This window comes from Nannobrachium achirus, assembly GCF_963921795.1.
Source record: "Nannobrachium achirus genome assembly, chromosome: 6".
Lineage (NCBI taxonomy): Eukaryota > Metazoa > Chordata > Actinopteri > Myctophiformes > Myctophidae > Nannobrachium > Nannobrachium achirus.
In genome coordinates, this window is record NC_137815.1 from 1,234,911 (window position 1) to 1,250,990 (window position 16,080).

Sequence of the window (16,080 nt, forward strand, 5' to 3'; positions counted from 1 at the left end):
GATGTTTCAGTACTCTTTCCACCTCTATCAAAATGTTGATCTATACATTTATACATGGACATGGCTTTCCAAGAGAAACATTCCAAGCACCAACCATTACTTATTATAACATACATTACCAGTAAGACTCCCTAAGCAGGAGATAAGCGACCGTTAGGTCGCATACACAAACTTAAGAAGGCAATGGTAGCCAATCAGGAGGGAATATGGGAAATGGGACAGATCCATGTTGATGACATAACTTTAGAGATACTGTGTACCGCTTTGCATGATTTTAGGGCAAAATCTGTAGGAGCAGTGTCCAAAAACGTGTTTTGCAATAATCTGCCTCATGGTGGCGCTAGAAGAGGGCCATGTGAGAAATGAGGGGTGGAGCTTGTGGTTTGGCAACCAACGAGTGAGTGTGCAAAGTTTGGCATGGATAGGGGCAACGGTGGCAGAGATATATAGGGCAAAAGTGTGACATGACGTGTGACGGACAGACTGACTGACAGACTGACAGCCGGTGGAGGTTTTGATAGTAACTGCGACCTGAGCTTATGTACGTGTGAGAGGCGGTGATTGACAGTCTTGGCCACCAGTTGTTTGCAAGCTCATTGAATCCCCATATTTGGTCATGTCTGCCAAGTAATATATGGCCATGTCTCTCCTGTGACATCATTGTGACGACAGCACAGCTTTATAATCCGCTGCATTCGACACTTGGCTCAGATCCGTCTCCCTTTCCCTTCCCACATTGCCGCTTCAGTTGTGATTGGGCGGAAACTGCAGTCGGGTCCCGCCTTCAGACAGGAATCACTGCAACCACATTCGGACATCAATAATCAAACACCTATGATTACAATTGGGACCCCTTTGGCTTTCCATAGCTGTGGCTTTTGCGTGGTGAATTGTGACCCTTTCGGCTTTCCATAGTAGACTTTGCACAGTGAAGTAATCGCTGGTAATTCAGTGATTTTGTATATATATATATATATATATATTATTTTGAGCAGTGCAACCCGGTTGGTGCAAGTCATTTCACTTTGCGGTCATTTTGCACCAGGCAAAGCCGACCACCATGGACGCGACGTGGGTCGGCGTCCTCTCCCTGCTGCTTCTGACCTCGGTTCCGCTCCTGCACTGGACCGGCCTCCTTCGCGCGGAGAGGACTGGCCTCGCCGCGTTGCTCTTCTACGCCAAGATGGGCTTCTACGTGGCGTGGATGATGCTCCTGGCGCTGCTCGCCATCCCGCTGTGCCTCCTGAAGAGTGGCGGCCGCGACGTGGAGAACATGCGCATCCTCTGCGGCATGGCGGCCCACGTCAAGTACCTGCTGGGCCTGCGCTACCGGGTGAGCGGGCGCGAGCGCCTGGAGGCCGAGGAGGGCCCCTACGTCATCGTGTCCAACCACCAGAGCTCCCTGGATGTCCTGGGCCAGCTGGAGGTGCTGCCCGCCCGGTGCACCATGGTCGCCCGCAAGCAGCTGATGTACGTGGGCACGGTCGGCGCCGTCTGCTGGCTGGGCGGCATGGTCTTCATCGACCGCGGCAAGACGGCGAACGCCAAGACGGCGCTGGACGAGGCGGCCGAGACCATGCTGCGCGAGCGCCTCCGGCTGTGGGTGTTCCCGGAGGGCACGCGCAACACGGCGGCCGAGGACCTGCTGCCGTTCAAGAAGGGCGCCTTCCACCTGGCGGTGCGGGCACAGGTGCCCGTCATCCCCGTGGTGTTCTCCTCCTACGGGAGCTTCTACCGGCGGGAGGAGAGGCGCTTCGGGTCAGGCACCGTCCGCGTGCGGGTCCTGCCCAAGATGGAGACGGCGGGCCTGACGTCGGAGGACGTGGCGGCGCTCTCGGAGAGGGCCTTCGACGCCATGCGGGCGGCCTTCCTGGATATCTCTTCCTCCTCCGACGTCTCTTAATGCCGCGACCCGTAGCAATCTACGTTTTACTATCCACCGACCAAACAGCAGTTCTAATGGGTTAGCTGATAAATACAAAAGAGCGATATTCTTCGTGGTAAATGGTAAATGGTGCATCCGCAAATTTTTGGTGTAAAGCTATCCACCTAAAGTGAGAAAATAAGTGGAGGCCATCATAGTCAGTCACGGTGAAGTCCTAACACTGTGACTGACTGTTCTAGATCGACCAATCAGTGAACAGGGTGATGGGTCGATCTGTCTGATAGTAAAAACAGAGAGATGTGTCGGGACTCTCGGTGGAAAGCTCTTCACCGCGAGTAATGACGTAATGTATATGTATGTATCTTTATATGTATGTATTATATATGTTGTATGCATATATGTAAGTATGTGTATAACAAATAACATGTATTTGCAATACATGTTATTTCATATGTTTGTAGTATAGGTAGAGGCCTCGTATAAGCCCTTTGGGCTTCTTGCCTCCTCCTAGCACTTTAATTGTTTTCTATTTCTGTGGAATATTTTTTGTAGTTTAAAATGTGCTGAATAAAATCAAATCAAATCAAATCAATGTTGTAGTTTTATGACTTAAAAAGACTACACCGCGGTGGATAGCTTACCACCGCAGTGCCGACTATGATAGGGGCTTAACTCTTGGGGTGCCCGTGTTCTAAGACGGCAACTCTACCACTGAGCCACTGCCGCCACCATGGGTGATCTCAGAACTGTGGGTGGTCACCTTTTCAGCACACCTAGATATCTTTACTGATTTTACTGGCCGATCTTTGTTTGTCAGTGAAAACAGTAGGAACGCATTAAGACCATGCTACTGTGTCACTAGTCAAAGCAGGCAGTAGCTGAGGAGTTCACACAACAATAACCCCCCCCCCTCCAAACATCCGGTATCCAGTTATTGCCAGACCCATGAAATGGGTAGGCCTACATAAGCAAATGTCGGTCTGTCCGGGTTTTCTATATAAAGGGTATATATGATGATGACATGATGATGACATGCCTACAAAAGGCATGATGTCATAAATGATGATGACAGACAGGGGGTCTGGCACAACCAGGTTGACCTGGTCTAGTTATAGGTGGGGTGGGAATCACCTCGATTAGGTTGGCAATGAATTGAGTATGACAGGTGTCTTATCGACACTGCGTGGGCTCACTGAAAACACTGACAAAGTAAAGTTGATTTTCTCCTGATTTGTCTCCGTTTCAGTATGGAAATCTTGGGAATGTGGTGTGGCTTGTGACGACCGGGTCCAACATTTAGTGCAGTGACCATGCAACTAAGGAATGGCTCAGAAGCTGTGTTCACCAGGGACGTGCAGAGAATGTTAGAGAGGCAGGGGCTGACATTTTCTAAAAGGGCCTTTTGGTGAAAATATCGAAAATAGCCGACCTCCAAGCTCACAACGCGCCGCGCTTGGAGGTCGGCTATTTTCAGTGCTTGATACCACACTGAACTAAGCATAATCAAGTCGATATTGGAGATGTGGTTTAATGTCATAGATTTCTACACAGAGAGGGCAATTCTTTCAACATAAGATGCTGCATTCAAGTTCAGGAGAGTTTGGACAAGGCAATTCTTTTGAATGCTGCCTTATGAAAGGGGGCATTTGCATTTCTTTCACCATAGTAAAAACTGAGAGGGCACTTTTTACAGGCGGATAAAAGGGCAGGGGCTCAAGCCCCCTTTGATGTCTATGTGTGCACGTACGTGCCTGCTAGGTTCACGGTCACTCTGCCATTGGGAATAACAGACCTCCAACCTGCTTCCGGTCTCCTAAAAAAGGCATCCGCCCACTTCACGCAGATACGGGAAGTCAACCGGACATGGCATGACTTGCTATGAAAAGCTTCACCGGCTGTTCCTCCGTCAGTCAGTCAGTCTGTCTGTCACACTTTTGCCCTACTCTTATCTCCAGCACCGTTGCCCCTATCCATGCCAAACTTTGCACACACGCTCCTTGGCTGGCAAACCACAACCTCCAGCCCTGATTTCTCACATGGCCCTCTTCTAGCGCCACCATGAGGCAGCAAAACACATTTTTGGACACTGCTCCTACAGATTTTGCCCTAAAATCACACAAAATGGTGGTACACGGTATCTCTAAAATCATGTCACCAACATGGATCTGTCCCATTTCCCATATTCCCTCCTGATTGGCTACGATTGCCGTCTAAAGTTTGTGTATGCAACTCCGATTAGGGAGTCTTACTGGTCGTCTTGGTTTGACTGGTGGACGGTGAGGATATTGCAAGTGGGACAAATAATTGGAAAAGCATTACGATTTTGATAAAATAGCAATTACATTAATACTTAATAATAACAAAAAACTTGTCATGTTTTTTTTTTTCCAAACTTGAAAATACATTTTCATTGTGATACTGACCAAGGAGCTTAAAGTATACTATGTTACTATTATACAAGTAGTTCTCCAACGGGGAACCAGGGACCCCTCAGGGGTCCTTGGGGGGTCAAGGGGGTCCCAAGAAAAATGTTTTAATCACAATAATTTTAACCACTGTATCCATATTGTGGACAGTCTTTTCAGAAATAGCAGAAATACACACTCACAGCGCGTCCCTTTGCGTTGCAAGCTTGTGCAAAACATTTTCAGATGGTGGTCCGTCACCAAATATTAATTTGGGGATCCTTGACATGAAGAGGTTTGAGAAACGATGATGCATACAGGGGTCATGCGAGGCCTGCTGTCTATCGCTTTGCCATTTGGCATGGCTACGTCAGTCACGTTAGCTGTGTGGGTTGGCCACTCTATATCAGGGGTCTTCAACGTTTTTAAGAACCGACCCCTTAGCTGAGACTAAGACTCTAGAGAGATGAAGCTGGGACCCCACTGCATATTTTATAAGAGTGTGTTGCTGATTAAACATTAAACATTTCCCATAGATAGATTCACAGGCTTGTTTGACCACTATCATCTGTGTATTTTGGATTCATGTTAATGTGTATTTTCAGACATTTAACCACATGAACCATCAATACTTACTATGCAAACTTGAGCTTTCACTCTGTACTTGGTTTGCTCTTTTTCTCTCTATACACCAAACCTCTTTGCCAACAATAGCCAATGGTGAGCTTGTAGATCTGTTAATTTTGGGTAATAAGTCCTCCGAATATGGATGCTAGGGTTCAAGTGAGTAATGTAATACAATAAAATAAAAAGTTCCTGCCATACAAAGATTTGGCGGGCTCCCTGCAGTATCTCTAAGGACCTCCTATAGGGGTCCTGGACCCTCCGTTAAAGACCCCTGCACCAGATCAAAGATGTCATGATCTGGGACACACAGTGGCCATTCCAGGGTCTCACCCCTGCCTTTTCCCCACTTCACCTCGTCCTGCTTGCCCCCTCCCCTCCTGTGAGTAACCTACCTGATTGACAATCTGAGTCTGAGATCCTCCCAGTATCACAGCTGTGAGCTGTTGACTAATGACCAGAGACTATTTAAACCTATTTAAAGTCAGTGTTTTCTCTCTTTGCTGGATCATTGTTTGCTGTCCGTTCCTCAGTTTTGATTCTGTTGTGTATGTTACTTGTGTGCTTGTGTTAACAGTATATTTTAAGTTCAGTAAAGTCTCGTAAACTGCACTCCTTGGTTTCCTGAGTTGAGTTCTGCATTTGGGTTCACACCACCACAACACCAGACTGTGACAAAAGAGGGATATGCACATCCACAAAACATTTTATATGGATCCAAGAATAAACTAGTGAATACAAAAGGTAATGTCCGCACACGTTATAATGCTCTCCCGTCTTTTATTTTGCGAGTGGAACTTGACATGGAAATCTGAAGCCTATCTATTGGTTAATTCATTGATTGAGTGATGACACCCACTGACGTGGACCTATTTAAGGGTTCAAATGCCATACCCATGTAACTTGAACTTGGGAAAAAAGCTCTGCTGGGCGAAACGTTGTTTGGTTGAGAAATAAAGAAAAGATGGGAGAGCATTATAACGTGTGCGGACAGTCTTCTAGTTCCCACTTCCCAGTCTAATGCATATTATTGATCAGGTGGCACTATAAAGATGGACCGCCAAATTAAGTGATTATCGGCAAAACTGTAACAACATAACGTACATGTGCTATCAGCTAGTTCACAGCTAGCTGCTTGTTTGCAGTGTGCCAGTAGTATGTAAGAGATAACGTCTCGCTCAGCGGTCATTATCGAGTGATAGGAGCCCGACAGGTTGATATTCCACCGACACAGAGCGAAGGTGGCATATCAACCCGAAGGGCTCCTATCACTCGAATGACCACTGAGCAAGATGTTATCCCGCTTATTCCACGGTTACTTACTAAATAAATGAATATATTGACCCTAGTAAAAAAAGAAGAAAAAAAAAAAACGACATATTTCCTTGCTTACTAGTCAAAGTGTTGCCCTGGCCGCCTGCAGAGCGCAACTTCGCCTCGACGCAAACAAAGAAGTGTCGATCAAATAGAATCTATATTTGATTACGGCATTGTCTATTTCTCTCTTCAAATGTTTTCAAAAACATTCTTGAGAGCAATGTTTAGTTGTAAATGTCGCTGTGTGTTTGTTTACATGGCTGACATGTTGGATACAGCACAAGAGTCACGCAGTGCAGCCTCAGTGCAGCATGGGTGCTCTGAGTCTTTGATTAGGCATTGATCTGTTATCAAGTAACTAATACTATAATTACAATCTGCGAAACTTCAAACAAATTCGACCCTACCTAACACTATAAGCAGCAAAAACATACCTTCACTGCATGATCTTCTCTCACATGGAATACTGTTTTACAAACTGGTCTTTTGCAAATACAACAACCACCAAACCCATTGAACAGGTATTTAAAAGGGCTATTAAAATACTAGACAAAAAAAACAAACTCCTATCACCACTGTAACATCCTGGAAAAGTATCACCTCCTCAGCTTTGAAAATGTTATGAATTTTAAAAATGCATGTCTAATATATAAATGCCTTAATGGTCTGGCTCCCCCTCCTCTTATGGAATTCATCCACAAGAAGAGGGACATTGGACGCAGTACTAGGTCAACATCCAGGGGAGACTGTGAAATTGATTTAAAAAAAACTACCTTTAGTAAAAACGTTCTCTCCATAAATGGTTGCCAATATTGGAACCAGCTCCCTGCCTCAATTAGAGAGATCCCCACATTCGGTGCTTTTAAAGGGCAGTAGAAGCAATGGTTAAAACGCTCACAAACATGTAACCACCTATAAGAATTATTTGATGCCTGTACAAATTACTCTGCCAGGTTAGTTTCTCCTGTATGGGTTTTAGCTTTTTTCTCCTGTATTGTTTTTAGCTTACTTCTGGCACTAGGCACTTTGTCGCACTAGGCACTCTGTTGCGCCAAGCACCTTGTTCTTGTGTGTTTTGTTCGCCCTGTACTGTTCTGTTCTTGACATTGTTAGGCTTGTTCTGTTAGGGTTAGGGTTAGGGTTAGGGTTAGCGTTTAAAATTTAGCTTTAAGCTAACTCTGGCTGGTTTACACTGGGATTTTTGTATGTTGTATTATGCAATATGTCAATGTCATTGTGTCCATAAACTGGTGCTGTCCTGTCCAAATAAACGAATAAAGTAAAGTAAAGTAAGCGGAGCGGTCTGTTATCCAGAAATATCAGACCACTGATTTAAGCGACTGACCTCATCCACTCCTGCAGTTCATTGGAGCAATGTGTAACAAGCGGAAGGCTGGACGTCCGGGAAAAAAAACAGCGGGACTTATAATTTCAACAGAGCTTTGTTGTGTTGTAAGCCTAGCATTCTAGCTAACCTGATGAGTTGAATAAAGAAGAAATGAATGATAAAAAATATGCAGTAAAACAAGGTGGTGGATATAACAGAGCTCCATACCATGCCCACGTCACATCTGATCTATATATGAAAGATGTTTTTCTCCTGAAATAGGGATGCTGTTAAGTGGTTACCGTAACATACAAATTGGCATTAATTAGACTTAATCCATCTCTCTCTCTCTCTCTCTCTCTCTCTCTCTCTCTCTCTCTCTCTCTGTCTCTCTCTCTGCATTCTGTTCAGCTGAGTCCTGGCACTAAGCCCAATTACTGTGTGTGTGTGTGTGTGTGTGTGTGTGTGTGTGTGTGTGTGTGTGTGTGTGTGTGTGTGTGTGTGTGTGTGTGTGTGTGTGTGTGTGTGTGTGTGCGTGCGTGCGTGCGTGCGTGCGTGCGTGCGTGCGTGCGTGCGTGCGTGCGTGCGTGCGTGTGTCGTCTGGTTGAAAATGATGAGGGGAGTCAGGTCACAGTCAGAGGTCCCTGTAACCTCTATCTGTCTCTCTCACACGCACGTGCAGGCGCGCACACACACACACACACACACAGTGTGTACTGTTCTGATACTGTGTTATTATATAATGATGGGTTTATCTCCATTAGAAGTTTCACACTTCCCCCTGCGTGCGTGTGTGCGTGTGTGCGTGTACAGTGGTGATTGGATACATACACACTTAACATAGATTTTATTCTCAGTCTAATTTGTTTCCCTGTAGCTTTGTTTTTTTTATTAGTTTTGCTATTTGTAAAGTATTTTCAGGTTGACACTAAGGTCTCAGGGGCACTTGTCCATTGGGCAAGTACAGGTCATGTTCTACTTGCCCTCAGGTCATGGCAACTTGCCCTCATAATCATAACATTTGAATTACTGTTCATTTTAACTTATTTGTTACCTTCTACTTGCTGTGATGTTGCTATAGGTTTAAAATGTAATGGGTGCCATGACCCACAGGCGGTCATTCAAATGAGCCCCAGAAAAACTTTGTAGGCCTAGTTCTGCAATAAAATGTTTTTGAGAGTTGTGAGCTTGTAGATCGGCTATTTTAAAAATGTGCCTCTTTCTTAAATAATTTTACAATTTGGCTTTGTTTTTATAGTATAGTTTGTTGATTACTGTTGATGCAGCAATGATCTTTTTTCCTTAAATTATTACTTCACTGTCATCTGGGGACTCCCCCAACATCAATCGGGGACCTCTCTGGGGGGTCTCGACCCACATGTTGACTCACTTGACTGACAACCCATGGAAGGGAGAAGAGAATATAGTAGATGAAAGTGGATCAGAGATATTTGTTTTAAGAAAATTAGATGTTTGCGCAAGTGTTTATTGCTTATGTTTTCTTTTTAAAAACTGGGATTATCTTCGAATGATTTATGCTGGTGTGTTGCAACGTGAATAACGATCTGAAAACAACGTGTCACGCGTCGGAGCGGCCCGTGGCTTGCTCCTATGCCGACTACTGCGTGTGGCTCGCGGCTAGCGTTGCAGCATGGCTCGCTGCAAGTGCAGTGGCGTCAGTTCAGCAAAAGCTAGGGTATGGAAAAGATGGGAGTCCTCATGGAAAATATGCATTGCATTTTGGATAATACGGTTCTACTGTGAAAATAGCACTGCGAGGCGTTGTGAGCATGTAGATCGGCTATTTTCACAATGTCTGAAGAAAAAATTACACAGGTTTCTACGGTTTCTTGGGCTGGGTATGGCATCCTGGAATGTTTTTTCAAGTGCAGCTAAACTTAACATGTTAGTAAACGTGCCACAATTAACAATAATGCATTGCACCTGTGCAGCTGACCTGCGGAACCTGAGAATATACCATTTTGTCAAGCTGGGGAGAAGTTAACATCATGTAAAATTTTGCATTTGTAGTTATTTTACTGTAATTTAACAACATAATAATCAGCGCAGATAGACAAAGAGACATTCATGGATTTATATTTAAAAGTAACTTTTATTTTCCCCCCTGGACCCAGGGTATGGCAGCTGCATTCCCCTGCCATACTCAATTGACGCCCCTGTGCAAGTGCATGCAGAAAGAGAGAGCCGCCGTCGCGACAGACACTCTCTGGAGAGATCATAATCCTGCAAACGTATTCACGTTGACCAATGCTCAGTCTCCGATGTTTTGCACAAATGAAACCCAGTGATCGTGTCTTCATCTTAATGTGAGCTTGTACATTAGCTCGTTCATGTTTCCGTTAAAGGAGTAGTTCACCCCCAAATTGACGCCATGGAGAGTAGAGTTCAATAATATTTTTTGGTTTTTGTCTGACAAAAATTTGTCTGACAAAAAACCATTGATTCCAGATGGGGACCCGTTTCGAAAACAATTTTTCATTTTCATTTTTGTTGAATATCTTCACCATGATAGATAGATACACAATACATGAATGACAAGATAAAACTCACAATTCACTGACAACATGATACACAACACAATACATGAATGACAAGACAAAGTCACAATTCACTGACTACATGATACAAAACGAGAATACCAGTCATAACATCTTATGCACGGAACTGAGATGGGGCTTGTTTGTCCATGGTGGGGAATATCGTAGTGTGGGGGGGGGGGGGGGAAGTGTAAATGTGAAATAACTTTTCAGTATTGCCACTGTGTTGGAGCAACACACTGGATGGAATCACCTGACCGGGTGGGTTTGCTTCTGGATGATTGACAAGGATTACTGTAAGAAATCTGAAGTGAGGGAAGAGGATTAGTGAAGGAGAGGAGAGGACAGTATTAGTAATTGAAAGATAAAATGGTAATCATTCTGAAGGATTAGAGCCCTGCTTCTCCATGTTGCAGAGAGAGCGAGAGAGAGAGAGAGAGAGAGAGAGAGAGAGAGCGAGAGAGAGAGGAGGGAGTAGTGCCGCTGGTCATCAAAGGGTTAACAGTGACTTGCAGGGCCGGATCTAGCCTTTAGTAGTAGGTGGGGCAGCAAGAAATGATAGGGGGGCACCTCCAGCCCACGCCGTTAGGCGTGGGCGGAAAAAAATGGGGGGATCAAACCCCCTAAAACACCCGAAATGCATAAAAAACAAAGCATTTTGGCACACTTATACCTATAACACGCATTACAAACAACAGGTCTTACACCTATCTCTCTCTGTCTCTATATATTCTAGTAGAGATGGACTGATTGCAAAATTCTTGGCCGGTACCGATCCACCGGTTTTATGAAGGTCTGACCTGCCAAAACTGATTTTCTGATACCGATTTCTTTAGCTATGAACTAGAAAATAGGGTTGCTCCAATACCCTTTTTTCAGGCCAAGTAGGCCTACAAGACATACTCCAATTTGAGTACCAATAAGCTAGAAGAACACTAATGCCAAATCAATCACAAAAGTACAATATCCAAAATCACAGACAATATCCAGTCTAATATGATATGGATATAATATTGATGCCAGCTGATCATTCACTGTAAGGCCTAAAGTTAAAAATACATACTATTGTATATATTGTATAATTGCTGTGCCATTGCTTCTGTCTGTGTCACTGTTAGAGCTGCATGATTATGGCAAAACCTTTATTTTAAAATTATTGTTATACATATTGAGATCATTTATTTCAAATATTATTAATAATATTATTATTGAATAAATATTTTTTAACAAGCAAAACGATTGTCTTAAAAGCTAAAATAAATAAGGTTGCATTCATTGTCTTCAAGGTGAGAAATTTACCTTGTGTCACAGTAGTCTGACTCTAGTCTATTCCTTCCTTTCAAATATTTAAGGGCAAAATATTACCTCATGACCCTGGCTGTTCCTGTTGTTTTGGGTTGTAAAACCTCTGTAAGGGACTTAAAATGTTACATAATACATTTCTGTTGCTTAATGTACTTTGTGAAACTATCGGAGGAGACTATAACGACCTTTAACAGGCTTCACCTGGACATGCATTAATTAATCCAGCGTGTGGACAGACACACGAGACACCACGCAAAGTGAACTGACTTTTTTTTTTCCAACAACAGAGAAACGGGAGGTGGTTTTCCTTTGAAACTGGCTAAAATAAAGGGACATTTATAGGATGGCTTTTTCTGTCGCTTGCAACAGCTTTTGCAATGCTGTTGCTTTCTGTTAAATGAAAGTGAAAGTAAACTCCTTCTGCATGGATCGTCTGGACTGGAGGCAGGAAAGCCTTGCGATGCTTTTTTTTTTTTCCTTCTTCTTTGAGACTACATTGACACAGGATTATGGAATATATCCTTACATTGCAAAGGTAATCAGCATCATCTGTATTCTGTTGTACTGTAGGCTGCCACTAAGTAGACTGGCTGCTATTTGCTAATGTTTAAATTAGTCCAGAGCATGTCAGTGACCGTCCGGTCACCGATGCGGCTGGTTTGATATCATACCGGCCGATTTTAGATTTTTGCATGCCATCATGTTTGGTGGGGCAGACAGGGCATTTAGGGGGGCATTGCCCCCCCTTGCCTATGCCTAGATCCGGCCCCGGTGACTTGACACTTTTATTATGAAGAAAGTCAGAAGAAGTGTATGGGATGAATTATTATATGTCTGAGAGGGAGACAGTAGGACAGAAATACAGCAGAACAGCTAAAAGAGAGAGAGACAGTAGGACAGCTGAGAGGGAGACAGACAAGCCCTTATCAGAGTTTGAGGGGAAGAGCCTATCACCGCAAATGTTGGGTGATCAGCTATGCACCTCAAGTGAGAAAACAAGTGGAGGCCATCATAGTCAGTCACGGTGAAGTCCTATCACTGTGACTGTCTGGTCTGGATCGACCAATCAGTGAACGGGGTGATGTGTCGGGTGGGTGAGAGATGTGGCGGGGTTCGCGGTGGATAGCTCTGCACCGCGAGTAATGACGTAATGTTGTAGTTTTATGACTTAAAAAGACTACACTGCGGTGGATAGCTTATCACCGCGGTGCCTACTATGATAGGGGTTACAGTGGGACAGCTGAGAGGAAGACAGCGTAGGAGAGACAGACATTAAGACAACTGAGAGAAAGACAGCATAGGAGAAACATATAGAAGGTCTGCAGAGAGACAGACAGTAGGAGAGACAGATAGTGGGACAGCTGAAAGAGATAGTATATGAGACAGAGAGAGAGAGAGAGAGAGAGAGAGAGAGAGAGAGAGAGAGAGAGAGAGAGAGAGAGTTACAGTGTAGGAGAAACAGACAGTAGGTCTGAGAGGAGACAGTAGGCTATTTAAGCTTTGCACTGCAACGGCAGATGACACAGCAACCGGAAATGATCAGCGCTCGATAGATCAACCTGGCGCCGTCGCAGCCATCTCTACTACGGCAGGAGCTAGCTTTCCATGTACCGTCTACAAGTTCCAACGCCTGCTGCGTAGACGCGTCGCCATGGCATTGATGGGAACCAAAGCGTTCAGTAAAAGGGACCCCGTCGCCGACGGCTGGTTGCAGCCGTAGTCCTGCCTCACGTCGCGGTAGTAGAAACAGGCTCCTTAAATTCCCTAGTGTAGGAGAGACAGACAGACAGACACACAGTAGGACAGGTAAGAGGGAGACAGTGTAGGAGAGACAGACAGTAGGACAGCTGAGAGGGAGACAGCGTAGGAGAGACATACAGTAGGACAGCTGAGAGGGAGACAGCATAGGAGAGACAGACAGTAGGACAGCTGAGAGGGAGACAGAGTAGGAGAGACAGACAGTAGGACAGCTGAGAGGGAGACAGCGTAGGAGAGACAGACAGTAGGACAGCTGAGAGGGAGACAGCGTAGGAGAGACAGACAGCTGATGTGAATAGCAGGGTGTCCAGTAAGTCTGTGCTCCTGGCAGTGATCCAATCATCATTTAGCTTCTTATTGTAGAAAACAAATTAATTTGGCTCCAAAAAAAACTATGAGTGTGTGTGCGCGTGTGTACGTGTGTGTGTGTGTGTGTGTGTGTGTGTGTGTGTGTGTGTGTGTGTGCATGTGTGTGTGCATGTGTGTGTGCATGTGTGCGTGCACACGTATATGTGTGTGCGTACGTGTGTGCGTGCGTGCGTGCATGGAGTTGAGAAATAGACTAATAGAGAGGACCAGGAAAATTGAACGGAGATCCAGTTGTGTTATAGTTGAATACAGATTTTTGCAGCTCAGTCTAGGGATGGGACGATATGCGATATTATCGTTTATCGTGATAAAAAACACTCATGATAATGGTATCGTGGAGATTTAATGTATCGTGATATCGTCCTCCGTCATGCACTGGGATCACTCACAACGCGTCGCGTTGTGAGCTTGTAGATCTGCTATTTTTTGGCAAATGTTCCGCCCCAGGATAATGGACTTTGATTATCGCGATAATATCGTAAATCGCGATTTATTTTGTCACAATAATCGTGATATGACATTTTCATATCGTCCCATCTCCAGCTCAGACTTACAATTATATCTATACGAGTTACAAATTGTTCTTTTGATGGCGGTTTTGAAGGAGGGAAAGGAGTCACACTCTTTGGTGTCTGTTAGGACGTTCCACATTTTGGTGCCATAGCAGTAGAACAAATGTAACCCTAATGTGATATACGCGACTGTCAGGTCGGCAACCTCATGGTGGCGCTAGAAGAGGGGCATGTGAGAAATCTATATAGACTTTTAGAGAGTTTAGAGATGCTGTTTAACGCTTTGCGTGATATGTGTGCAAAGTCATAGGGGCAGTGGCAAAATATGTTTTGCAAGAATCGGCCAGATGGTGGCGCTAGAAGAGGCCCATGTGCAGGTAGATTTTAAGATTTTAAGTGTCATGTATGCCTATGTGGGAATGTGTGTGGCTAATTGCACAGAAAAGTTGTGTGGTGTTCGTGATTTGCAGATTTTTCTCTTTTTTTAAAGGGAGCAATCCAGCAAACTTTAGAAGGCAATCGTAGCCTATCAGGAGGAAATATGGGAAATGGTACAGATGCATGTTGCTGACATGAGTTGCGAGATAGTGTGTACCACTTTGTTTGATGTTTAGGCAAGATCTGTAGGAGCAGTGTCCATTTATATAAAAGCAAAAATCAGCCTCATGGTGGCGCTAGAACAGGGGCATGTGAGAAATGAGGGGCGGAGGTTGTGATTTGCCAGCCAAGGGGTGTGTGTGCCACGTTTGGCATGGATTGGGGCAACGGTGGCGGAGATAAGAATAGGGCCAAAAGTGTGACGTGACGTGACGGACATACGGAGGGACTGACGGACTGACTGACGGACAGGTTTTGGAGGTGAAGGTTTTGATAGTAACTGCGACCTCGACCGTCGCAATAAGATCATTACTGCGTCAAAAGTAATCAAACTAGACACACAACATTTTCAGCATGTAGATCAGCTTTTTCAACAACATTTATCTGTGGAACTGAGCCAAGCGGTTGGGGTCAGGGTCCCCAGTTCGAATTATTGTGGCCTGAAAAGATTTATTGATTTTACTACCTACGTGAGTGCGTCCGTGACGTGTGTGTATGTGTGTGTGTGTGTGTGTGTGTGTGTGTGTGTGTGTGTGTGTGTGTGTGTGTGTGTGTGCTGTCCTTTCTAAACATTCTCCAAATGAGTGTGTGTGTGTGTGGGGGGGGGGGGGGGGGAGGAGCTTGAGGGGGATTGTCGGATGGGAGAGGAAATCTGTGCCAAGCACAAATTGAAAAATGGAGAAATGTTTTTAAACTGGTACAAGCCAATTACCTCCCTGGCACCGTCCAGCGCGCGTGTACGTGGGTGCGTGTAATGTGGGTGTGCGTGCGTGCGTGCGTGCATACAAAACCAATAAATGAATCCACGGGTGTCGCACCAAACTCTGGGCCCTGGGTACTTAAACTATTGAAAAATAGCAGATCTACAAGCTTGCAATGCGGCACTGAGTGCCGCGCTGCAAGCTTGTAGATCTGCTATATTTGAAAAATCGGGAAAATGTGTGCAAGTCTTTGAATATTTCAAGTCCTTCCAATGTTTTTTTTTTATACATTTCAAGTCCTTTTTTTTAACGTATGTTAAAATGTCAGTGGTGCTCCAACTTTTTCATGTCAAGGACCCCCAAAATGATATGTATTTGGCCACGGACCCCCATCTCAAAACATTTAGTTCCAGGGACCACCCAAGAAGCAAATGTTTCCTTAAAAAATAGATATATTCAAAGATTTGCACACATTTTCACATCTTACGAAAAATAGCAGATCTGCAAGCTCACAGGGCGGCACTTGGTGCCGCGCTGCAAGCTTGTATATCTGCTATTTTTCAATAGCTAAAGTATAAAATAATGAAGGCCCCTCCACCTTGGGCCCTAGTAACTCAATCCCACTTTTCCCCCCCTTGTGACGCCCCTGAATGAATCATTGTATACCTTTTCGTACTTGTTTTTCTCCTCTTTCTTTCTTTCAACAAATAAACATCCACCTC

The 16,080-nt window shown here is 44.6% G+C and overlaps 1 protein-coding gene across 1 annotated transcript; it reads left to right on the forward strand.

Annotated features, from left to right (window-relative positions):
* Positions 1–1,060: 1,060 nt before the first annotated feature.
* LOC308286367 (1-acyl-sn-glycerol-3-phosphate acyltransferase alpha-like) lies at positions 1,061–1,903 on the forward strand (the record flags this gene model as incomplete). The annotated part of the gene is made up of 1 exon (XM_080727363.1): positions 1,061–1,903. One exon carries the CDS (start codon positions 1,061–1,063, stop codon positions 1,901–1,903), a length of 843 nt encoding a protein of 280 aa, XP_080583489.1.
* Between the last annotated feature and the right edge of the window lie 14,177 nt (positions 1,904–16,080).